This window comes from Carettochelys insculpta, chromosome 1, assembly GCF_033958435.1.
Source record: "Carettochelys insculpta isolate YL-2023 chromosome 1, ASM3395843v1, whole genome shotgun sequence".
NCBI classification, from domain to species: Eukaryota; Metazoa; Chordata; order Testudines; family Carettochelyidae; genus Carettochelys; species Carettochelys insculpta.
In genome coordinates this window covers 59859397-59885073 of record NC_134137.1, presented here as the reverse complement: position 1 = coordinate 59885073, position 25677 = coordinate 59859397, and the positions used below count along the sequence as shown (strand labels likewise).

Genomic DNA, 25677 nt, shown 5'->3' with positions numbered 1-25677 from the left:
AGCTCCCATGCTTTCCTGTGTGCATCTGTAGCAAACAAACATTCACAAGCTGGAAAGCTTTTGTGTTCAATTTTTTAGTAAAACTTTTTGTAGGGCAAATGGTCGTGTACACATATTTTTGTGAAATTCATGATAACCATAAAGCCAGTATGGCTTTTAATTAAAGTTAAATATCCTCAAAAACCCAGACACAGCAATTATTCCTCAAATGCATATTTGACATCACTGGTATAGGTTCTGTGGGGCTGGACTGAGCCCGTGCATCTTTTGAAGCTCACGTTGGGATGATCCAAAGGCAAGTATTTTTAAAACAGGATCTTTACCTCCTGTTTTCTTAACCAGCAAAAGCAGGTAGAGTACCGTGGATGTACACTAATGTTTAGATTTCCTTTGGCTGGGTGGTTATATTTTTAATTGTTGTTATAGAAATTACTGTCTTGAGTTTCAGAAAAATTTTACTTTTCGCAAAACTGACTTAAGCCGAAGCATATAATGAAGTTTGGAGGCTTCTTCCACATTATTCTGGTTTCTCACAACTGTCCCAACAAGGTCTTCCTGGGTGTGTGAGTGGAACTCTCATGTGTTTTAATGAGTTTGTGAATTGGACACTGTCTTTAGAATGGAAAGTTGTCTTTTTAAGATTTGTGAATCTTTATGACTGCCTTGTTGCATAATCAAATGAAGAAAAAAAGTGGAAACCTGTCAGCATGTCGCTGTCTTAAACAGTTCACAGAAAGTCAGACACATGGGGTGTGTCTATGCTAGCCGGCTACTTCAGAGTAGCTGGCACAACATTGAAATAGCACGCGTTGCATCTACACACGCCATGCGCTATTTCAATGTTGAAATTGACATTAGGCAGCGAGACGTCGAAATTGCTATTCCTATCCAAAGATAGGAATAGCTCCCTACTTCGATGTTCAACATTGAAATAGGGTGTGTGTAGATGATATGCACCCCGATATGTCGAAATAGCGTGGTCCTCCATGGCGGCCATCAGCTGAGGGGTTGAGAGACTCTCTGCTCTGTGGTCGCCGTGTGAGACAGCCCTTAGCCCAGGGTTTCTGGCTGCTGCTGGTGCTGCTGCTGCTGCAGCAGGGGGTTCATGCTGTGTGTGTGGGGTCTGCAACCAGTTGTCAGCTCTGCGGACCTCGTGCTGTGCAGGCTGTGTGTGTCTGGGAGGGGCCATTTAAGGGAACAACTTGCTGTTGCCCCAGAAGGGCTAGTCCGCTCTGTGACCCTGTCCACAGGCTTTCCTAGCCCCCTTATTCCATTCAGGGCTGCTTTTATGTGTAGACACTCCCCTGCAGGGCCCATTTCGATGTAGCACTTTGCTATCTCGACGTTGAACATTGACTGCACCAGCCCTGGAGGATGTGTGGATGCTATGCGTCAAAATAGCTTATTTTGATGTCTCTACGTTGAAATAAGCTATTTGGATGTAGCGTACCAGTATAGACGTAGCCATGGAGTTTTTAGACTGACGTCATGGTGGCCTGTTTAGCTGGACTTGCCTGCACAGGTGATTTTGAGTATCTGTCCTTATAAATAGTAACTAAATTTGCAGAGCTCTTTACTCTGCAAATGCATGTGGAACCGGTCTTTTTGCCCTAAAACTTAACCTACTGAATTCCTGTATTTCGAACAAAAATTTAGCAGCATTGGAAATGAGCATTGTAACTTTAGGAATAGTCTACCGATAGGCATACCTGTCAACTCCAACTTGACCAATAAGACACAGGTTTCCCATAATATCAAAGCACAATTTACTTAGCTGTATCCAGTTCATTATTTTGTACTATTCCTTGAGATTTTTAAAAACAAATCTAAAGCACATAGTTATTTTGCTCTTCAGTTTTAATAAAAACAGCGCTCTATTAAACCAGTGATATCACTATGTAGGTGCATGCATACATATGTTGTGTGTTCTCTGTATTAAGGTACTTTTTAGAACTCTACCCTCGTAGTGTTATTTTCTGGTTAATATTTCTATCTTCAGCCCTGTTCCTGTTGAGTAGGCATTGTATTGCAGCTTAGAGGCAAGGTTATATTCCACTGTAAAAACATTCATGTATTGCTTATTTCCTTTTTTGCTGCTCAAAACAACATGAGAGATGTTATGACCAGTCCTAAACAATAACCTAAAGGAACAAAAATAAGCAACTTAAAACAGAAAAGGTATGGCCTGCCAAATACTGTGAATAATTTATGAATGTATGAATGAACAACAAACAAAGTGTTTGAAAACACTCTGCTTTCCTTGGAGGGAGCTTTTCTTTTTTGTATTATTTTAAAAGCAAAACAAATTTGGAAACCATTTTCCAAACCTTTGAAACCACAAATAATAAAAGCATGGACCATCATCTGTGGCCCTTTTTCTGCCAGCTGTTCAATGAATGCTTGGATATGAACTTGTTCGTAAATATTGTGGATCGGTAATGATACAGTAGTGGAAAATTGATAACGGTAACTCTGTAACAGCAGTTTACCTTTGATATGATTGTATAAATAATTTTAATAACAAAACATACAGAAAAGTGGGCTTCCTCTTTTTCTTTCAAGTTTATTGTTGAGACACTTCATGCTTTAGAACATTGTCCAATATCTTGGAAGCTGTTGCTAATGGTAGTTCTTACAGATAAAATTCTGATAATCTGACATTCTGAATTTTAAAAATGAGTGTGTTCCTTTCCAAATAAATCATTGTGCAAATTTTCTCTTCGAAGAAATCTTTCTTGTTACTCTTTGGCTATTTTTTAAACTTTCTGTTAAATATTTAGTTTGTCTTCAGTATACTCAAGAGAAAATCAACATTGGAATCCTTAGACAAAGTAGCGGTTAGAAGGAGATGAACAGATGTAAGGCCTTGACACTTGTGTCTTTATTTAAAACTACTAGCCTTTTGGGTTGTTAAGATATCTTTTAATAGTTTGTCTGTACTTCCATCTTAACGGTTTCAAAAACATAAAATTTGCTGGTATAAATGTTAAGTGAAATATTTTGCCCAAGGTTGAAACATGGCAATTGGAATATGAGTCTTAGAGCAAAGTGTGAAATTTGTTTTAAAAATTAGAATGTAGTAATTTATAAATGTTAATTATGTTATCGGAAAAAGGTATAGATTTAACAGCTGGGAACTTTGTGCTGGTGGAACTGAAACAGGTTTGCGTCCATACTACCTTGGGACCGGGTCTAGCTACTAACTTTATGGGAGGGCCCGATCAAATTCATGGTCTATTTGGGACACACTCACAATCTCAAGATTACAAAAATAATAAATTTCTTTATTTCAGCCTTTGAAATCTGAAATTTCAAGGTGCTATTATTTTCAGGATCCGGACCCATAAAGGAGATACGTTGATGGCGTCACCAGGTTATCATGGAGGGTTGCAGTATTGTCACTGTTCTGTACTGCTGCTGTGGAAGCAGCACTGTCTTCAGAGCTAGACAGCTGGAGTGTGGTGGCCATAGGCCAACAGCCCATCTCTGAAGACAGAGCCTCTGTCAGCAGCAGTGCAGAAGAAAGGATGACTGGGTAGGGGATTGGCATCCTTACTTCTGTGCTGCTCTTGGTGGGACACCGCTTTTGGAGCTGGATGCCCAGCTAACAGCTGCAGTTCTCTAGCCACCCAGATATGAAGGCAATGCAGAAGTAAAGGTGGCAATATTGAGACCCACCCCTAAAATGACTTTGCAACCCCCCCGCAATCACTTTTGGGTCAGGACTGCCAATTTGAGAAATGCCAGTGTCCCATGTGAAATCTGTATAATAGAGCAGACGCACACACAAGACCAGATTTCAGAGTCCATAACTAATGTTTCATGGCTGTGAATTTGGTAGTGCCCTAGTTATGGGAGATTTTCAGAAGAAATGCACAGTGCTGCAGGTTGCATTGCTGGTAATTTGAGTAAGATGCTGGCCTTTGCTGGAGATGCTTTCTTGTAAATGAAATTGAAGAATGATATCCTGACCACCTCCGGATATTAACATGCAGTGGTGGCTTTTGCAAGAGTGGGGTGTAGGCCCGTGTCCTAGTTATATACCTGTTGCTGTTAAGTCTGTTTCCTCTTGCACAAGCATGTCAAACTCAAAGCCTATTGAGGGCTGAACAAACGAAAACTGATAGCTTTCACGGCCACCAAAGAAAATGTACTTTTATCGGAAAGTCGTCATAATTTATTATGTTTTAGGTATATTACGTAATATTTTCAGGTAGTGTTTGAATATAATATCAGTTAAATTAACAATTTAACACTGAATATGAATTTTATTGTTTTATCAGTAGCTCATAACATTTGAGAAAAGATACACTTAGCAGTGAGGGAAGAACAAGATAGAAAACACAGATGATAAAAGCAGACCAGAGAAAAAAGCCAAAACCTCTCAAAGGAAGATGGTGTGGATGGGTTCGCATCTGACGAAGTGGGTCTTTCCCGCAAAAGCTTATACTGCAAAAAAATCTGTTAGTTTATAAGGTGCCAAAGGACTTCTTGCTGTTTTAGGAGATATTATTTCTTCTCCCTATCCCAGTAAGAGATGTTAACTGGCCTCTGCCCCTTTAACTTCACTAGCAACCAGATATGCGGGGCCAGAGCAGCAGGACTCCATGGCCATAGTGGGGCTGAGTGATGGGATGGAGGTTAAAACAGTTAACTGCTATCATGTAACCAGTAAGCCATTTAAACCTCCCTAATCCCAGTTATGGAGGTGGAATCTCATGGCTTTAAGTCCCAGCTTGACAAAGCCCCAGCTGAGATGATATAATTAGAATTGGTCCTGCTTTTAGCAAGGTGTTGGATATGTTGACCCCCAAGGATCTCTTCCAATCCTATGTTTCCATGCTTACATTAATATAATCTATCCAGCACACATTAAATAAGAAACAAATTCACTGTTTTAACTGCAATTCCACTTTCACACAGAAGTTCCTTTGCAAGCAGAAGTCACTTTTAAATTTAGTTTTTAGTTTTATTTCCCCTCCTTCCCTCACCTGGTACCCATCACAAAAAAATCACTTTAAATTCTCACAGTAACAGGTTTTTTTTTAACACAAAAAAGAAAATCAAGCATTTCACAAAGTTAATTATCAGAGGGCTAGCCAAGTTAGTCTGTATCTTCAAAAACTAACAAGAAGTCCTGTGGCACCTTATCAACTGACAGATATTTTGGAGCACAAGCTATCGTGGGCAAAGACCCGCTTTGTCAGATGCATGAGTTGGGGGGTGGGGGAGGTTTCCAGAGGTGGGTTTAAATACATGAGCTTATGAAAATGAGGGTGTCCCAGTCAAGAGGAGGGCCATAGTTGACAGGTCTGTTTGGTCACAGAGGCCCATTATCAGCAATTAATGTGGAGTTGTGAACATAAAGAGAGGAGAAACAAGGTCAGTTCAGTCAGGGGGGATGTGGCCCATTATCAGTAGCTAATGTGGAGGTGTGAACATCAAGAGCGGAGAAAGTGCTTTTGTAATTGGCCAACCACTCCCAGTCTCTGTTCAATCCTTAGTGTCAAATTTGCAAGTGAATTGCAGCTCTGCAGTTTCTCTTTGGAGTCTGTTTTTGAAGTTTGTTGTTGTAGGATGGCTACTTTTAAATCTGTTACTGAGTGTCCAGGGAAATGCAAGTGTTCTTCAGGTTCTTGTGTGTTACCATTCCTGATGTCTGATTTGCACCCATTTATTCTTTTACATAGAGACTGTCCAGTTTGGCCAATGTATATTGCAGTGGGGCATTGGTGGCACATGATGGCATATATTATATTAGTAGATGTGCAGGTGAAAGAGGCCCTGATGGTGTGGTTCATTTGGTTGGGTCCTGTGATGATATCACTGGTGTAGATATGTGAGCAGAATTGGCACCAAGATTTGTTGCAGGGATTGGTTCCAGGTTTAGAGTTACTGTGTTGTGGTCTATAGTTGCTGGTGAGAATTTGTTTAAGGTTGGCTGACTGTCTATAGGTGAGGACTGGCCTGCCTCCCAAGGTCTGTCAGAGCGAAGGATCGTTATCCAGGATGGGTTGTAGATCACTGATGATGCACTGAAGAGGTTTGAGCTAGGGGCTGTAGGTGATGGCCAGTGGTGTTAATGAAAATGCAGCTCGACTGACAAAAGTATTAATTAATTCAAACGGTTACATAAATATTACCTGTGCTCAAGCTGGACAAAGTTCATGTGGCCTGGGGTCCTTTACTTGTGTCTTTCTTGACTATGTGCCCTCAAGTGTAAAATAAAGCACATGCATACACATGTCACATGCAGAGAAATCACTTTACCCATTGGTGGTATGAAAAACAACTACGGCAGCTCTTGGAACATCCTATAGCAACACCAAGGCTCCTAAAAATATCTGAAAAATCTGGGAGCACTGCTTTTCATACTGACCAGGGTTGTCTCATTTCCTTGTGCTCCCCTTGTCCATTTGTTTTATCCATTTGTTGTCTTTTGACCTTATACTTAGATGATAAGGGATGTCCACTAGCCTCACCCCCCCCCGCCAACCACCCCAAAGAAAGTAGAATACAGTACTGTAAATGGCGACTCACCAGAGAGGCCACCTGTCCTCCCCGCAGCAGAGACCGCTGCAGTTGCTGGGTCCCTGGCCATGGATGGAACCTGTGGAGGGACACAGTAGCAGCTCAGAGCCAGAGGAACCCCTGCGCTCTGCCCTGAGCACGGGTGGCTTGGAGGCTAAGGAGCCACTGCGCTCAGGGCGAAGTGTGAGCGGCTGGGAGCTGGAGGAGGAAACCTTTGGAGTAAACCCTCTGATATAACGGACTTTCTGTTTTAACGGACACCCTATCCTCCCCTATTGGTCTATTATGTCGAGGGTTTACTGTTTTGTAAGAGTCCTCTGTAGTGAAATAGAATTGATGTGTTTAATTCATATGAGAAGTTCTGCATGTTACTTGGAGCTAAAACACTTTAACTAAGCTGCCTTTTATTTTAAAAAAAGGGAAAAGGTTTCCTATAAACACTACCCAGCTCCATCTGTGATGACTTGGGTGTGACTGGAGAGAGTGGCATATGTGAAATAGGCTGTCTGTTGAGCAGGAAATTAGTGATTAACATTTTTGTCCTAGTGATTGTAATCATTCCTGCTGTCTGGAAAAACAGAATGGCCACACCCCGTATTCTCCCATAATAGTGCTGGGGTAGTATTTTAAAATGATTTCTAGGGATTCTGGCATTGGCTCTGTAGGGGTTTTTGTTTTGTTTTGCAGTGTTGTGGGGTTTTTTGTTTTTTGTTTTGGAGGGACTGCTTTTATCTCACAAATGTTTTTAACAATCATTACTGTACTTAACGGCCACGACTGTGCAGTTCACTGCAAATAATTCTGATTGTCCTGTATTTCATTACCTCCAACACAATCTTATTAGAAGTAAAACAATATATTGACAACTATTTATGGGCACAGTATACAGTAGAGTCATATTTATTCTGCATGAGCTGGGCATCCTTTTTTATGCAAATAGTAGTTAAAAAGGTTTAATTGGCATTCATTTGAATGATCTACACCAGGGGTTCCCAAACTTCATTGCACTGCAAGCCATTCTGACAAAAAAAAAAAATTACTACATGAACCTAGCAGAAGGGCCTGAAGCCTGAGCTCCCTTGAACCCAACTGCCCTAGGGTGTGCAGAGCAAAATTCAAGCCCAAGGGCTGCAGCCTCAGGTCTGGGGCCTGTAACTCTGAACCCTGTCACGAGGGACTGAAGCCCTTAGGTTTTGCCTTCTGCCCTCAGAGGGGGGACTCAGACCTCAAATGGCTGGACTGAGGCTTTGGGGTTGGGCTTCGGCCTCCAGCAAATTTAACTTTAGCCCTAGTGACCCCATTAAAACAGAGTTGCAACCTACTTTGTGGTACTGACACAATTTGAGAGCTACTGTTCTCCATAAATTGCTAGTTTCTTTGTCTCTATTAGAAATAGAAAATACAGAAGTGTGACATAATTGGCGGTTTATAGCAACCTGAGTTTGCAATGAATGCATTACTATTCCTTCGTCTGCATGTGCAGCTAAGTACATTCTGTATCATTACTGTTACATGTAACATTTATATGTCTTACATTTCTAGAGTGTATGCATTGATCTTTTTGTCACCCCCTGTGAGGCAAATGTTATCAATGCAGGAGTTTTATGAATTGGAAAACTAGTGAGAGAGGTTTCTGTCTTACCCACCCAGTACCCCTAGTGAATGAGTGGCAGAGGTGGAATTAGAAATCTGAAGCTTTTCATAGCATATTTCTCTATGCGGCCATGCGGATCCAACTGTAGGTACGTGTGCTTGTGAGATTAGTCTTTTTTGAAAAGCATTGCTTGTGGGAGGTGTTCATGCACTTTGTCTCCTGGTCTTTCTGCGTGAGGGCCTAAAGGGCAGGGCAGCTATGATCCACAGTTTCTTCTTACTAACCATGGCAGCAATACAGAAGCCAGGAAGTGTGTGGTGTGTGCTCATTTGTAACCTCAATTAGATCTTTCCAGACTTCTTCAACTCTTTTCTTTTTATTGGTGAAGAATTGCTGTGAATGAATTTGACCTTTTTGGACTAAAAATAGGTGATCAGGGCTCCCCCACTCTCTCATAAGACTTTGTGTGTATGTGACCCACACACCTATGTGTGATTCACTATCCCATGTAGTAGCACCCAAACCACTTCACAGAGAGAGAATGAGTATCATAGAATTCTAGGGCTGGAGGGGACTTCAGGAGGTCATCCTGTCCTCTATGGCCTAAGCTGAGAGCCTGTTGCCTTTTAGCTCAAACTGTAGAGGTGACTGAATGAAGATCCAGAGGTCCCAAGTTCTAGTCTGCTTATAGGCAGTTACATATAGGACACTTCAGCATGGGAAATAGTATGACTATGAGCTCCGAGCCCTGCCCCTGACGTTCATCTAATGGATTAATTCCATGGAAAAATGATCTCAGCCAGTACTCGTTTGTCTGGAAGAGTCCTGTAGAAGGAGTAGATGCACAGTATACCTTCCTGTTCTTGGTGAGAATGTGTAAGTCACAAGGTGGGGAAGTTGAAACCATGTTGCTAGAACTAGGGGTGATGGGGTGCCGCTGCACCCATGACTTAAAGTGGTTTCCATCTTATCCAGGGTTTACATTTTATTTAATGGCCTTAGTGTAGTCACCATAAAAAATGTTCCAATGCCACCGAAAGCCTCATTTACTGGAACAATTGATGATGTTTCTTCAGATAGAAAAAAGACAAGTGCCAGAGGCCTGGTAGTGGACAAATCAGCTTCGTCCACTTTCCTCTCTGGCAGATGTCACCCAAGACAACATTCGCCCTGATACCAGCATCAACGCAGAATCCACTGGCTGAGCAGACAACACCAGCACCAAAGCAGATGCTGACAGCTCCGATAGTGAAGTCCAAAGCCAGGGGAGGCAACTGTAAACACAGAGGTAGAGAAGCCAGGTGCTGCTCAGTGTCTTCATGCAGTTAGCTGTCTTGTCATTAGGCCTCAGAAGAGAGACCTGCTAAGCCCCAGGAGGCATAGTGATCTGGTGATAGAGTGGTTTTGGGGACGCCAAGCCCAGTACCAATGATCTAGCAGTGCCGTGTCAACACCTACACCAGAACCAAAGCTACTTGATGTGCCCCTACAAGAACTGGGTTTATTTTGGTGCAGAGACACTTACTTGTACCAATGCAGACTGATATTGAAAGCACCATGTTATCTTACTGCCTGCTCAAGAGGAAATATGCTCTTTCCTTCCATCATCTGGGTATATGTACTTGCCTCCTTTAAGCAAAGAACCCTCTCATCTGAGGTCCATAGGGGACACTACTGAAAGGCTAGTGAGCTCTCCATATAGGGCTCAACTCATTCTCCGTCAAGAATGGCACCGACTGGTGAGTATCAAACAAATGTGCCATACCTGAGTGGCAAATTGCCAGGGACCAACGGGCTGTATTGGGTTTGCCCCTCATTTCTCTAGCATCCAACCTCCATTGCATGCTGAGAACAGGTAGAGCGCACGCTCTCCAGTGGCATTCCTGGACAGGCTGTTGACAGTTGTGAGGGAGATGAGAAAGGATTGTGGCTGACTCATCCTTATAGACTTGTAGGATGTCCCAGGGTGGCACAGGGGTGCATGCATGAGTCTTATGTGTAATCTTAACTCAAAATTCTTCAGTCTTATGCATGTGGGATGCATGTTGGCCCTATGGTGGGATGCATACTGACAACTTCTTCAAGAGCTATTTCCAGATCTGAAGAAGTGGGTCTGCCCCACAAAAGCTCATTGCCTAATAAATTGTGGTGTTAGTCCTTAAAGTGCTACAGGACTGCTTTTTTGTTTTGTGAAGATGCAGACTAACATGGCTACCTCTCCTGTAACCGAAGAACCATAGTTATTGGATAGTAACAGAGAGAGAGTCATGCTAGTCTATGTAATAGCAAAACAAAAAAACAGTCAAGTAGCACTTTAAAGACTAACAAAATAATTTATTAGGTGAGCTTTTGTGGGACAGACCTACTTCTTCAGAACATAGCCATACCAGAACAGACTCAATATTTAAGGCACAGAGAACCAAAAACAGTAATCATGGTGGACAAATCAGAAAAAAAATTATCAGGGTGAACAAATCAGAGAGTAGAGGGGCAGAAGGGGGTGGGGGTCAAGAATTAGATTAAGCCAACTATGCAAAAGAGCCCGTATAGTGACTCAGAAAATTCCAATCTCGGTTCAAACCACATGTCAATGTGTTGAATTTGAATATGAAAGAGAGTCCAGCAGCCTCTCTTTGAATGGTGTGGTGAAGATTTCTCTTCAGTAACATGCAGACTCTTAAGCCATTAACAGAATGGCCCACTCCCTTAAAATGCTGACTAACAGGTTTGTGGATCAGGAGTGTTTTTATGTCTGTTTTGTGCCCATTAACTCTTTGTCTAAGAGTTTGAAGTCTGTCCAATATACAAAGCATCTGGGCATTGTTGGCACATGATGGCATATATGATGATAGTTGAGGAACATGAGAATGTGCCCGTGATTCTGTGAATAACCTGGTTAGGTCCAGTGATGGTATCTCCAGAAAAGATATGTGGATAAAGCTGGCAGCGGGCTTTGTTGCAAGGAAAAGTCCCAGGACTGGTGTTCCTGCGGTATAGACTGTGGCTGTTGGTGAGTATCCTCATAAGGTTGGGAGGTTGTCTGTAGGAGAGAACAGGCCTGTCACCTAGCGCCTTCTGGAGTGTGGCATCCTGAGTAAGGCTAGATTGTAGGTCTTTAATAATACGTTGCAGTGGTTTAAGTTGGGGGCTGTAGGTAATGACAAGTGGTGTTCTGTTCTTGGCTTTTTTGAGCCTATCTTGGAGTATCTGGGCTTTGGGTATTCGTCTGGCCCTGTCAATTTGTTTTTTTATTTCTCATGGTAGGTAATTCAGGTTTATGAATATTTGGTATACATCTTGTAGTTTTTGGTCTCTGTCAGTAGGATCAGAGCAAATGCGACTGTATCTGAGGGCTTGACTGTAGACAATGGATCTAGTTATGATCTAGAAGGGTGCGGGTAAGTGTAGCGATCAGTGAGTTTCCAGTACATTGTGGTCCCCATCAGGCCATCCTTGATTTGTACTGTAGTGTCCAGGAATTGTATCTCTCGTGTGGAGTAATGGAGGCATAAGTTGATGGTGGGGTACAGATTGTTAAAGTCTCTGTGGAATTCTTCTAGAGTCTCTATACCATGGGCCCAAATCGTAAAGATGTCATCAATGTATCTTAAGTTGAGGAGGGATAATAGGGGACGAGAGCTGAGGAATCGTTGTTCCAGGTCAGCCATAAATATATTAGCATATTGTGGGGCCATGTGGGTGCCCATAGCAGTTCCGCTAATCTGGAGATATGAATTGTTTGTTTTTATAGTTATTGGAGAGTAAGTTATCTATCTTTCTTACTTCAAACCCATGTTTGCATTGTCTTTCTGTACGTAGAAAATAAATCCAGCCTAACTGTACATATTTCTCTTCGGATTGAAGACTTGTCCATGGTTAGTAATCCAGATATACTGCCATGGAAATATTCTCATAAAAGTCCCCCCTTTCACACAGCTAACCAAAAAAAGAGGACTTCAGAGAACAATTTACTCTGTAAACAATTTGAAATCTACCCCCACTCTCCCAAATGTTCCCTTTAGAGAAGTTTGGAAAATGAAGGAAAGTATAGTTTTCAGGCATATGCCAGTTAGTTTTGGATTGCTTTCTTGTTTTTAAGACGTTTACATATCGTTGCCTTAAATTCATTATACTGTATTAGTTGCTGAGCAAAGTGTGGCACAGGGAAAAGGGGAGAGTGAGGGTTTTTTCACACTTAACTTTCAAATTAGGTAAGCTAAATTACAAATGAAAAATTTGTGCATTGATAGAGACAAATAGCTTCCAGGAGCTCTCCTATACCTTATTAGCTATTTGCTAATTATGAAGTCAGTACTCTATCTGTTAGTTATAGCTGTACATTTTGACTCTCAGATTGGTAAACAAGGGTAAGCATGATCTTAAAAATGATCTCTAGACTGAAAAATAGCAGAGCCCCCTTTTTTTTTTTTCCCCCAAAGATTGGATAGAATTGGAGGCGTCATTAACTTTCTTTTAGGATCACAAATGTAGAATCAATCCCAAGGCGCACCCCACAGGTGGCAGCAGTTTGACCATATTCTTAATTAGCTATTGATAAAATTCTAGTTCGTGTGCTTTGAAATTGAGCTGGCATACATAGGTTGTGCACGTAAAAAACGAGTTTAAATAGAATTTGCATTTCGTGTCTTTCAAATCGAGTGTAAAGGCTTTACTGCAAAATAAATCTTAACAAAAGCAGTTTGTCATCTGCAGCAAAAAAACCTATACAGAGGAGGTTGGCTGGTGGTTCAGAAACAAATGCCTCATGACAGCCACACTTGCTCATCTTGCTGCCAAGTTCCATTGGTGAAACTATACTTTTATCAGTCATGTTTGTGTCTGGCAAAGGCCTGTAGACACAACATCGTTAACAGCAGTGCATATTTTCACAAGATTTACCTCTTCAACACTTTTTCCAAGTTAGTAAATCGTAGCTTCTTTAATGTCCTGCTGGCTACGAAAAACAGGAATTTATATAACAAGCTCTGTGCTGCAAACTTTTTCCTGTTAGGAAAATTTTTTTTATTGTTGGCAAAGTTAGGAGACAGCTCTCTTACTCAAAGAGTGACCTCAGATGTCCTCAGTAAAATAATATCAGTTTATAACATTTTTGATGACTAAGGAATTGCTGTAATTTCTTAAATATTTAACTCTTTGTATTTTAGGGAGAGAGGAGTTAAATGTTGCTGCGTTTGTATGGCCTAATGTTTTGTTTGTTTGATGCATTTGTTTGATAGTAAACAATCAGTCTGTGCCAAGATGGAATAAGTTTACAAAACACAATCAAAATTAACAAGTGCTGGAGGCTTTTAATCAACAGCCTTACAGAAAAACTTACTTTTAACATTTTGAAATCTATAATTTTATTAGTCTTTAATTGAGCTACATCTTAAAAGTGGGAAAGTCATAAAGGACTGGCTTTGTCTGGGTTTTTGGGGAAATCCAGATACTTGAAACGATTGCTTCTGTTGCCACATGGGAAACCAGTCGTTCAGTATTTTGATCTATGCTATTGATAATGGGACGTTGCCACTCGAGTGCTTCAGATGCAGTGAGTTCAGCTTGTAGAATGTTGAACTTTATGGTCATCTCATGGCTGATATTTTGGACCTCCAAAGGAGTTGTGTTTGGCTCCCACTCACTTATAGTTAGTAGTTATGATGCCAAGTGTGGTGGAGAGAATGTATTTGATCTGGGACTGGCAAGATACTGAGAACCCTTAACTCCCAGTAAAGATGATTGTGGTTCAGAGATACACAGTATCCAGAAGCAGCATTACCACCTAGCAGGATTGGTCCCTATGTGAGGATTAGAAATGGTGTTTGCCGCTGTTCTAACTAGAGTACAAATCCTTGGTTTGGGGATGAGAGCTGTAGCATGCCAAAGAGGGACACATCCTCATGTGAACTCTTTCAGGTTCAAGAGCTTGATTTAAAATGGAGGGGAAAAAATCCCCTTCACAATGGAGGATGGAAATTCTGGCATTAATATTAACGGTATATTAAATTTGACCACTTCTTACCTTTTAAAAAACAATGCAAACTTTTTGTTTCTAATTTTTTTTCTAGATTTTCTGCAGCCATGTGGTGTCTCTCATTTCCAGCCATGTTTTTGGCATCTTATTCTTGTTAGGCTTCTCAAGACTTCAAAACGAAGCTAATTGATCCTGAAGGCCTCTTCAGCAGCTAGAATGGGAAAGGAGCCTGTCACTGTTGACTCACTGGCAATATTTTATACCTCTGCCTGGGTGTAGGCCTGCCATTGCATGGAGGAAGAGGGACAGGCTGACATTTGAGATGCCCGGAGTTGCTAGAGCCATTGCCAGGAAGATATTGTGGCCCTTACTGGTTTCTGTCTTTCTATTTCAGACAGACCAGGAGAACAGCCCACTCTCCTGAAGCTGTTTTCTTTTGGCCCAGGAGCTGGAATATGAGATTTGAGTCAGAGTTGGGAAATCAATGTTTGTTCCTCTCCACATGTGACAGAGCCTCTCCCATAAAGTATCAGAGGGTAGCCGAGTTAGTCTGTGTCTTCAAAAACAGCAAGAGTCCTGTGGCACCTTATAGACTGACAGGTTATTTTGGATCATAAGCTTCCGTGGGCAAAGGCCCGTAAAGAGACTCCTCTGACAGGTCTCATAGCAGCTATAGACTTCAATTGGTTTAGCAGCAGTAATCTAATTGTCTCCTCTGTTCTCAGCCTAGTCAGGGAGTTAACATTTTTCATGTGGATGTAGCAACAGGTAGTGAGATTTTTGTCATTAGTTGAGTGACGGTAGCATTGAGTAAAGGGTGGACTGTATTAATTTCAGTGGAATAAGTGGACCCAGAATGTCAAAGGTACCAAAATGACCCTGTCAGTGTGTAACACTAAACAGTTTAAATTGCCTTGGGGTTTTGAGTACACAGACCTCAGCCACCTTAGTTCCATGGCAAACGTGTTGTAATGTCTCACCAGAATTTGGGAATGTAGTGATTAGGATACGTGAAAGTGAGAATCAAAAGAGAAACAAAGTATTTTGGAAGTGAGGTTGTTTGGCAGAACCGCTCAGTGTGAGTCGTTGTGATTAGAAGTCCCTTTTTGAGAGAGAAGATACTGGTTAGTCTTTTCGTGAGGTGGTCTGTTGTGGGTTCTGCTGTAAAATGTTAAGGTGTCTTTGTGACAGGTGCTTGCTTTTCCTCCCCTTGACGAAACAGAAGCAAAGGGGAAAGAAGAGACAGTAAAGGGAGAGGAGCGCTGCGGGTTTTTATCGACCTTCCTCATGCATTGGTCACTCACAGGAAGATGCTTTTAGCTGCCACACTGCTAACAACTGCTCTTGCTCTAGACCCTGGCATGCTTCCCTGTGTGGCATGTCATGTGGCTGCCCCAGTCAGATTTAGGGTTTCCTACTTTCCCAGTTTTGCTGGGAGGTTTCTGTACAGCAAGGCTAAGCAAGCTCCCTACCTGGAAGCAGCCAGCATGTCCCTGGGGGCCCCTGCGGGGATGAAAAGGGGTGGTGTCTCTACCCACTCCTTCTGTCCCTAGTACTGACTCCACAGCTCCCATTGTCTGGAAATCACAGCCAATGGGAACTGCAGGAACAGTGCCTGTGGGTGTGGGCAGCTCACAGGGCCATGTCCCCCCCAGCATAAGAGGTGGACACACCAACCACTTCCAGTAGCAATGTGCGGCTTAGACAGGCAGGGGAACTTACCACTACCCAAGGTAAAAACTGCCTGGTTAGAGCCTTCACCAGCAGCCCAGCCTCCAACCTGGAGCCCCCTCCTGCAAACCAACCCTTGCCCCAGCCCAGGGAACATGAAGTGTGGGCAGGGGGAAGCAACCAATGGCAGGGGTGGGGAAGTGGGTGAAGAAGGATAGTGGCAGGGGTGTGATTAGACAATTGGCAACCTTAGTTAGGTGGTTCTTTCGCCAGTCCTCCTCAGGCTGGATGGGTTGTCTTGCTCTGTTGCACTGGTGCCAGTGGTCTTAGAATCAGAAGAAAAGCTGACGGGGGGAGAGGTTAGCAGGACAGAAAGGAACACACAAGGGAAGGAAGGACAGAACAGAATCTCTCACGTATCAGTCCATGGTTCTCAGTGATCCAGCAGCGTTGGTCAGGTGTCCTGAGTTGAGGGTGTCAGGATGACCCCTGTGGCTCACCAGTGAAAGGTGACAGGGTCGCAGGTAAAACAGAGGCCTTCCAGCCTTTCCTCAGGCATCCTTAAGGCATCCATTTTGATTCTGAAAGTCTTTTAAAGAATCTAAGAAGGGGTAATGAGCAGAATAAGCCATCGTCTCATACCTTATTTTGACTACCCATTGGGCCTAATATCCAGTGCACCAATTGTAACCCATCTTTCAGCTGTTGGCAAGTCATGACAGCCCTTGGATCTAATTGATAAGCCCTCTGATCTGCACTAGTTCAGGCTTTCTGCATCCTTTGTCACCTTTTCTGTCGGTATTCACTGTTGTAGATGGTGTAAGATTTTGACCATTCACCCAGTTTCTGACAGATGAGCTCACAGCTGGGGAAGGTCAACTAGACCATAGTAATAAAAACATGGTTGGGGTCCTTCAGCAGTCTATGGAGAAGATAAAGCTCACTGGGTCAGTCAGGACCAGAGAGACTGCAGCCAGAGTCTTGTCTGTCCTCCACCCATTATTGTCCAGCAGCTGGATGGCCTTAGCGTGAGCATGTTTTTTGGAGATGCTGTCCCCTCCCTTGTTCCTATTGTGGAGTGCAAAATTATTGGGTTCATACCTGCTGCTTCATTTCCCCTTTGATCTTGGCTCATGTACTTGAGGAATAATACTTGGAAAGCTTGCTAATATTTTTTTGGATCCTCTGAGGAATCATGTTTTCCATTAGACTAGCAATGCCTTCAGCTCCTTAAGGAACATTTCAGTAGATTCACTGCTCTTTTCTGGCCTTCAGTAGGAATGACGGGCTTTGGTCAAGGCTAAGACAAATTTCAGTGCGTCTCCCCTCTGAATGGCTGGGGATCTCCTGGGTCAGTGATTTTTCTGAAGCCATTCATGTCTCCAGTGGTTCTGGTGAAGGTATTCACCTTGCAGAAATACAGTCATCTTCAATTCTTTTGCCTTTGTATATTGGAATGGTTAATTTCATACACTAAAATGTTCATGGAGAAAAAGGTGGTTAGAAGGATGAAGTTTAACTCTAAAGTCAGGTTTCCTCTCTGCTGTTTGCCTTCCCTCTTTCCTTATTGTTTGGCAACTATGATATTTATATGTTTAATGTGGGACTAGATCCTGAAATTACTTATGTATGTGAATAGTCTCTCTGAGTTTAACAGGGACTGCTTATGTAGGTTTGCAGGCTTGGAGTACACATGATTATATTGTTGGAGTCTGGGTTTTGCTTTAGCTTAAAGTGCTATCCACAACATTGAGGCTGCTGCTATATTATCACTCTCCCGTTGGAAGTGCCATGATAATGAGGCAATTTGAAGCAGGCTAATGAGGCACTAACGTGCATATTCAGTGCCTCATTAGCATAATGACGGCTGCTCGAACAGACTTCTAGTTGCACATTGACAGTGAAGATGGTGGCATCTTCGAAATAAGCGTCCCTCTTTGACATTCCTTTACTCCCACAGAACTGGATTGGAGAAAGGGAATATTGAAGTGGGGTGCTTATTTTGAAGCCGCCCCCATCTACACTGTTAATCTGCAATTCAAAATCTTCACTTTCAAATTCACGTGTCCACTGTTATGCTAATGATGTACTGAATATGCATGTTAGTGCCTCATTAGCCTGCTTCAAATTGCATTATTACCACGTCACCTCTGATGGTAGAGTTGTAGTGTAGAAGCAGCCAGATATTAATAAACTCTGAATTTTGTTGTCATTTCTGTCTTACAGCAACCCCATGGTTTAGCCAAATTTTTGAGTTTTGTTCAAAATAAAAGAGAAATTGTATAGAAAAATAGGTTTTGCTTGTAATGAATCCAATCTCATATGAGGCCCTGCATTTAGGTATTTTTGTAAAGGATCATTATTAATCTGGTGAATAAAGGGTTGTGTTAATAAATATTTTGTCATAAAAGTATAAATATTCAGATGTGCTTTGTTCAGAAGTAACCATCCTGAAGTAGTGATATAATTACTGCAGGATATAATGTGTGATGGTATAGATAGATAGATAGAAATGAATCTGTTGATCATGTTAGTTAAACCCGTGAACCCCAAGTGCGGCATAGGTCATCCACAGGGCTCCTCCACCTGTTTCTGTCTTGGGCAATGGCTTCAGTCTGGCCCCATGAATATCCCAGTTCTTGTGCTTCTGTGACTGTAGATCTCCTCCATGTTGTTTGGGGTCTTCCTCGGCTACGTTTCCCCTGAGGATTCCATTTTAGGGCATGCCGAACATGATCATGTACTGGGTTAAAAAAATTCCCATTTGTTTAATTAAATTGTCTAAATGCAGGCTGCACATTAGCAGAGACTCATACAATCAAGTTGAGAAACAGTTCTTCAGTAAATTCTTCTGGTTTTGGTGTCCTCTTATCGTGCCTCTGGCTTGTGCCATTTTTTCTTTTTATCATGTCAAGTGCAATTGAACCATACAAGTTATATGACTAAGCATGGCTACCTCATTTAAGCCAGCTTTGAACCAATACCTGTGTTTCTAAACTAGCACCTTTTCAAACTTATTACACTTATGTTTCCAAACTAAATGAAACACTGAAGGGGTTTTTCTTTTTTCCTGTAAGGGAGTTAAAATCACTAAATAAGGCTTTCTAGCAGAACCAGCTAGCAGTTCCACTGGTTGTGTTTATAAGGAGATTTGATGCACAAAATGTTTTGAAATGTAGGTGAATTTAACAGTGTTAAGGAAAGTCTTCCTTTTCAGAAAAGATACTGGGTACAACAGTTAAAAGTTCTGTGGTTTTGGAAACTAAGTTTTGCACAGTAATTCGTACAGAAATCTTTTGATAGCAGCTTTCACTCAAGTAGCATCAGGATGACTTGCTCATTTAAATGTTGCATGTTGAGAGGGAGAGAGCACTATCCCTTTCTTATTCTCTCTCTCTATTTTTCAGAATTCCATTCGTCATAACTTGTCACTGCATAGCAAGTTTATCAGGGTGCAGAATGAGGGAACAGGAAAAAGTTCTTGGTGGATGCTTAACCCAGAAGGAGGAAAGAGTGGAAAGTCGCCAAGGAGAAGAGCTGCATCCATGGACAACAACAGCAAGTTTGCAAAAAGCAGAGGAAGAGCTGCCAAGAAAAAGGCAGCCCTTCAGCCAGGCCAAGAAGGAAATAGTGACAGCCCAGGATCACAGTTTTCAAAGTGGCCTGCAAGCCCCAACTCTCACAGTAATGATGACTTTGATAACTGGAGTACCTTTAGACCCAGAACGAGCTCTAATGCTAGTACGATTAGTGGAAGACTTTCTCCAATCTTGCCAGAACAAGATGACCTTGGAGATGGAGATGTGCACTCTATGGTATACCCTTCATCAGCAACCAAAATGGCTTCTACTCTACCCAGCCTGTCGGAGATGAGCAGTTCTGAAAATATGGAGAATCTTTTGGATAATCTCAACCTCTTGTCACCTAGCACATCAATGACTGTATCAACCCAGTCTTCACCAGCTACACTGATGAAGCAAACACCTGGATATTCGTTTGCGTCATCAACCACCAGTATTGGTTCACCAAATCCAGACTATCGAAAATTTACATATGTTCAAGCTAGCATGAACTCTTTGTCCCAGATGCCTATGCAAACTCTTCAAGAAAGTAAATCAAGCTATGGAACGATCAGCCAATATAACTGTCCTGTAGGACTCCTGAAGGAGTTACTAACTTCTGATTCTCCTCCGCACAATGATATCTTGGCATCAGTAGACACTGGTGTTTCTCAACCTAGTGGTAGAGTGTTGGGCCAAAGTGCACTGATGGTCACAAATTCAGTGATGTCTGCATATGGTAATCAACCACCCCACAACAAAATGATGACTCCCAATGCCCACCCGCACCAAGGACGTAATCAGCCAACAGTGGCAGTTAATGGCCGTGCCTTGTCACATACAGCAAATGTCATGTCACATAGTTCAGGTTTAAATCGGTTGTCCACAGTGAAAACTTCATTACAAGTGCCTATGAGTCACTCAATGCATATGAATGCAATGAACCCTTATGCTGCTGTTAACAGTTGCAATGGCTATGGAAGAGTGGGGATTGTTTCTCTCCATCAGGAGAAGCTTCCCAGTGACTTAGATGACATGTTAATTGAACGATTGGACTGTGATATGGAGTCAATTATTCGTAATGACCTTATGGATGGAGAAACATTAGATTTTAATTTTGACAGTGTGTTGCCTAACCAAAGTTTTCCACACAGTGTAAAGACCACCACACATAGCTGGGTGTCAGGCTAGGAGTCGGTATAAGGTAAGTACTTACACTATTTAAAAAAAAAAACAAACTATGAAAATAGTTTAAAGGAATAGTGTAGTTTATAACAGATTTGGAATTGCTTAAAGTTTTCACGTCATGTACCTACATCTACTGTCACTTAAAAAAGTTAGCAATTTATGCAACATAATTAGTTGTAAATTTATGTTAGACTTATGCATATGCAATGAGAATGCATAATGTCAGTGCTTTTTTTCTGTTGGTATTTGCCGGTACTGAGTAGCGGCACCTAGGCAGCCCCAGCCGTGGGATTTGTGGGGAGGGGCAGGGAGCTAGCTGAGTACCCACTCCTCTATATGCACAAAAAGAGACCACTTAATGTGGATTCCTAATAGCTATTTAGCCAGAGTAGTAGTTTTAGTTATCTAGCCATTTCACATATGTGCATAAATAGTTATGTGCACATGCACATGTATGTGTATATATAATTTCCACTTTTTGATATAAAAAGTGGAAGTTTTTGCTTTTCATCTCACTTAGAGCTATTTGCTGGAGTACATATTTTATATAGTTTTTTTGTGAACGTTAATTTTGGGTTTTTGTTTCATTGTTGGTTTACTTTTGTGTGTTTTTTTTTTTTTCTCTCCCACCTCCAGGCTACAATTTAAAACTCTTCAGACTTGTCTGACAACAGGAACTGAGAAAAGTAGTCCAAAGATGTCCTTCACCATCCTTTAAATTTTCTTGATAAAACTGTTTTCATTTTTTCCTTTCGTCAGAGTTGGCAGCAAACAGAGTTTTCCTGTACAGGATGTTTGCCCAGTGTTTGCAGGTTATGTGCTGCTGTAGATAAGAACTGTGCCATTGGAAATTTCATTACTCTGAAGTGCCAAATTCACTACACCATATAATCACAGAAAATACTTTTGCATCATGTTGTGCTTTCGGTTTTTGTACAGTATGAGCTGTAGATGGAGAATTGTTTTTTAAGAATATCTGTTTGGTCCAAGAAAAATGATAATTTTTTTGTAATACTGTGGTGGTCTCATGCCCTAAGTCAGTTTAACTTTTTATAAATGTTATCTGTGTTCTGCTGAACTGATGAAGTGAGATTACCCGGGACTTTGTTTTGTAGCTATATGAACTGCCTTGCATTTGTTAAAATTGCTAAACATTTCATATGAAAAAAGAGAGGCCTGGTAAATAAGAACCTTCTAAGATCTTTGAGCAGTCCAATGTTCAGAACAAAAACAAAATAAAAGGTAGATTAAATGCCAATTTATGTTACCAATGTTTTCAGTATGTAAAATGTATATGCAAAAATATATGTGGGTCTGATTTCCAGATTAATGAATGTTATTGTTGGACTTGAAAAAATATTTGGCATGGTTATAAAGGTAGTTTGTTCTTATCAGTAAAGTCTACTTTGTTATATAATGTACCTAAAAATTTGAGGAATCTAAAATCTGGCAGCATTCATGTATACAGTATTTTAACTGGATGAAGAGAACATTTTTACCTATTTGTTTAGCACTTTAGAGTGCTAATAAAGAAAAAAGCTTAATGAGTACTTTGAATATAAAACATTTCTGTCCCATATTTTTTGGCAGAACAGTGATACATAGATACTTTCCATTTTGTGTTAAGGAAATATTTAATGGGTTTTATATATGCATTTTTTAGAAGTTTCATCAGTTTCTATTACCATTTTAACTCTGACTACCACAAAGTGTTAAGTATTCATTATTAGATGCTTGTGCAATGCTCCATGTTGTATTTATTTCATGGAGGTCTCATAATGTTTGTGGATTCAAAAGGTAGGACCTATGTTTTGAGAACATTCACATTTTTAAGAAAGTGAATGACAGAATGTCCATTTGTATTTAGCATTAATTTTAGGGCTGGTCAGCATTTTGTATCATGCCTTATTTTAGGGGGTTAAAATTGCTACTTTAAAACTACATGGGGGGTAAAATTTTCATTATACAATATTTTCAGGCCAAGGACTTACTTGTCCTCCATTTCGGGTGGGGAGGGTTTGTAATTGGTGAAGCAGCAAAGATACAAACACACAAAATAGCTTCAGTTACTAAGGCTGCAAACTTTCACTTTCAGGTGATTTAGGTCCACTGACAACTATTTGAGGCTTTACAGGACTGGGATTTTACTTAGTCAATATTTGCTGTATTTACATAGTTAAATTGTGTTTTTATGGATGAGGAGAGGAAGCCTCACCGCCAGCCCCTGATTACCGCACATTCTCTATATTAAAACATGAACAAACAGGAAAAAAAAAAAGGAGTTTTATACTTCACTTACAATATTTCCAATGTTTACAATAGGCCCACAGAATGTAAATAAATTTTGTTTTCAAATGACCCATAACTGGAAAGTGGTTGTAATACCAATAGACCTCCCATCTTCTCAGTTGTGATTCTCCATGTTTATTTCTAGGATGTGGCAGGAGCGGGAATATTAACCAAAAAAATTAGTCTGTGATATTAATTAGTGTGCACTCAGTGCTGGCAGATCACTGAAACAATCTAGATTTGGTTGATATATACCCTATCAAATTAATGATAGCTAAATGTGGTCATAGCTCTTCACCATGGCACAAGCAGAAGACGCTGTGGGACCAGTTGCCAAAGAGCCTCCTTTCTGGTTCACATGCATAATTTTTGCTCTCCAATGGACCTTGGCTAGAATAAGCAAACTTCTGAGTCACACAAGCTTTTGACCTTCTTATGTGTCAATTTTACGTGCAAAAAGACCCTCTAGCGCAGGAGCTGAACATGCCACATTTAGCAATTTACTACTTATTTTATTGCTACTGTATAACTTCTGTGTATGCAAACGTATTTTTTTTTCTATAGCTATGGTAAGTTTGAGTTCAACAGTTCCTTAATTAAAAGAGGCTTCAGGAAGTCCTGTTGAATCATTATCAGAATGGATAGTTATAAATGATGGGAATTTTTGGTTCTACATTTTCTTTGTATTCTGTTTTTTTAATATTTTTGCTTGTAACTGTAGCATACTGTGAAATCTAATGAAGGGTATGTTGTCTGTCTTGAAAGCAAACATTATGTGACCTCTGGTAATAAATTCTTTTCAGTAAAAGTGTCGAATGTTTGGAGTAAACTAGTTTGTCAGAATTATTGTAAATGATTGCTTTGTGAATTGTGCAAATGATCTTACCTATGCAGCTTTGGTTTTGACTTTTCTCTGGTTTGTACTGTTATTAAAAGTATATTGTATTATAAAGCTGTTCAGATATTTTAAATATAAAGATATATTATTTCCATAATATAGCTATTTGATATATGTTTAGGTAGTAGATGTATTAATTGGAAAGCTCTGCTTTGATAAACTGACAAATTGTCTGCATTTATAAGAAAAAGTTGTATTGCTTGTTGTTGGCTTAGGTCAACAGAGCATCCCTAGGAAGAAGAGAACATGAAATTGGACCAATGATAAAATAGTATAAAATTTGCACTTGTTAAACCACTGGATATATGCTATACTTTTTTTTTTTTTTTTTTTTACTGATTTGAAGTTCAGAGTTCCATGATGAAATTGTTAGGAAGCTTAATTTATAACTGATTTTAGATAAAATGTCATGGTTTTTGTAATCATTACATAAAAATGCAGGGTGGTTTATGCAAACAAACAGGAAAACTTGACATTAAAGCTAGCCTCTTTTTTGAGGGTGTTCCACAAACCAGCAATATCATGAGAGAATGGCTTGTAAATATGGCTTATTTTATTTGTGGGTAGTGTAACAGTTCTCCTGTGTTTCACTGCTCTTATTCAGTAACATCGCAGATTTAAGGCTTGTATTTGGATATTTTCAGAGAAGTGCCTGATGTACCTGCAGACACAAGAACAATCCTTTACTGTTTGTATAAAGCCATAAATGTATATAAATTATGTTAAAAAGCCTTTTTGTCCTTTATTGTACACTGAGAATGAGATTTGTACCAGGATTCTACTTGTGATTAGTGGTTATCATATTCAGGCACTGTAATAATTACATTCCTTACTGCCTAATATTTTTAATAATCCCAGTTTGGCAATCTTGTTGGCATTAGCAGTTTTATGTGGAAAAATACCTCATGGTACCAAGTCTTGTAGTTCAGCAAGATACCATATTAATAAGCAAACACTAACTGCAAAATAGGTAACAAATTTTCCAGTACTTCATGTAAGGGGAATTATCTCTTGGAATTCCTTCTAGAATTGGAAGTGTATCAGGTACAGTAACTTAATAAGGCTGTGTTAGACGTATTTTATCACAACATACTGTGATAAAACTAACTTGTTTACAAGTCTATGAGACTAAACACAAGAAGAATCCATGTCTGAGTTGACAAGATATGTTGTGTAGAAATACTTTGTTGCTGGAAGCTGTTTTTACACAGCTCAAACATTTTTGCCATTGGTTCAATAAGCCTAGTTCAGAGAAAATTTCAAAAATTCCTGAAATCCCATCAGAATGCATATTTGTAAGTATAAGCTTTTAATAAAATTGCTATGACATGAGATGGTGATTAGTGTATTAGAACATTGTGTGATACATTTTAGAAAATGTGAAACAAAATCTTACCATAAAACCACAGGAAGGGATTACTCTTAAATTATCACATGCTACAGAGAAGATCCTAAAGTCATTAGCGGTAATATTGGAAACAGGTTTTGGGAGGAGCAGAGGTGGATTGACTGCAGAATCCTTATATAAAAAAAAAAAGAGAGAGAGCAGATTATTATAAATTGAGGCTGTTTACTCCCAGAAATAACCAACGTGGCTGAATAAATTCTGAAATAGAAGAGGAAGCGATATAGCAATTTTCTGAAGCCAGAGATCTGAAGTTTATTAGCCTGGGGCATGGTGGTTCCAAGTGAACAGCTTGAAGTTTCTGCTGTGCTTAACTTCTTAATTATTCAAATTACCCTGTTGAAGAATTGTTCTTTTTAAAAAAAAAAAAAGAAATCATGTTAACCTAATATTTCCCTACTCCTATCTCTCCCTACTCTTCTTCACTTCTATCTTCTTCATTCCTCTGTCTTTTCACACCCCTACTGGTCAACAATGTTTTTCCTCCCATAATAACTGCAATTTATAGGCCAAGTTGTGGTTGGTTTACTATGCAAATAGTCATGTCATAATTAATTGCAGCAATGC

The 25677-nt window shown here is 40.4% G+C and overlaps 1 protein-coding gene across 1 annotated transcript in view; it reads left to right on the top strand.

Moving 5' to 3' along the window:
• The window catches only part of FOXO1 (forkhead box O1), a 105231-nt gene extending 80200 nt beyond the window's left edge, over positions 1–25031 (top strand). Inside the window, exons 2-3 of the mRNA XM_074987070.1 lie at positions 19178–20534; positions 21155–25031. Coding sequence (XP_074843171.1) covers positions 19178–20521 — 1344 coding nt within the window. The 3' untranslated portion in view covers positions 20522–20534; positions 21155–25031. The remainder of the gene's footprint in view (positions 1–19177; positions 20535–21154) is intronic.
• Positions 25032–25677: the final 646 nt, after the last annotated feature.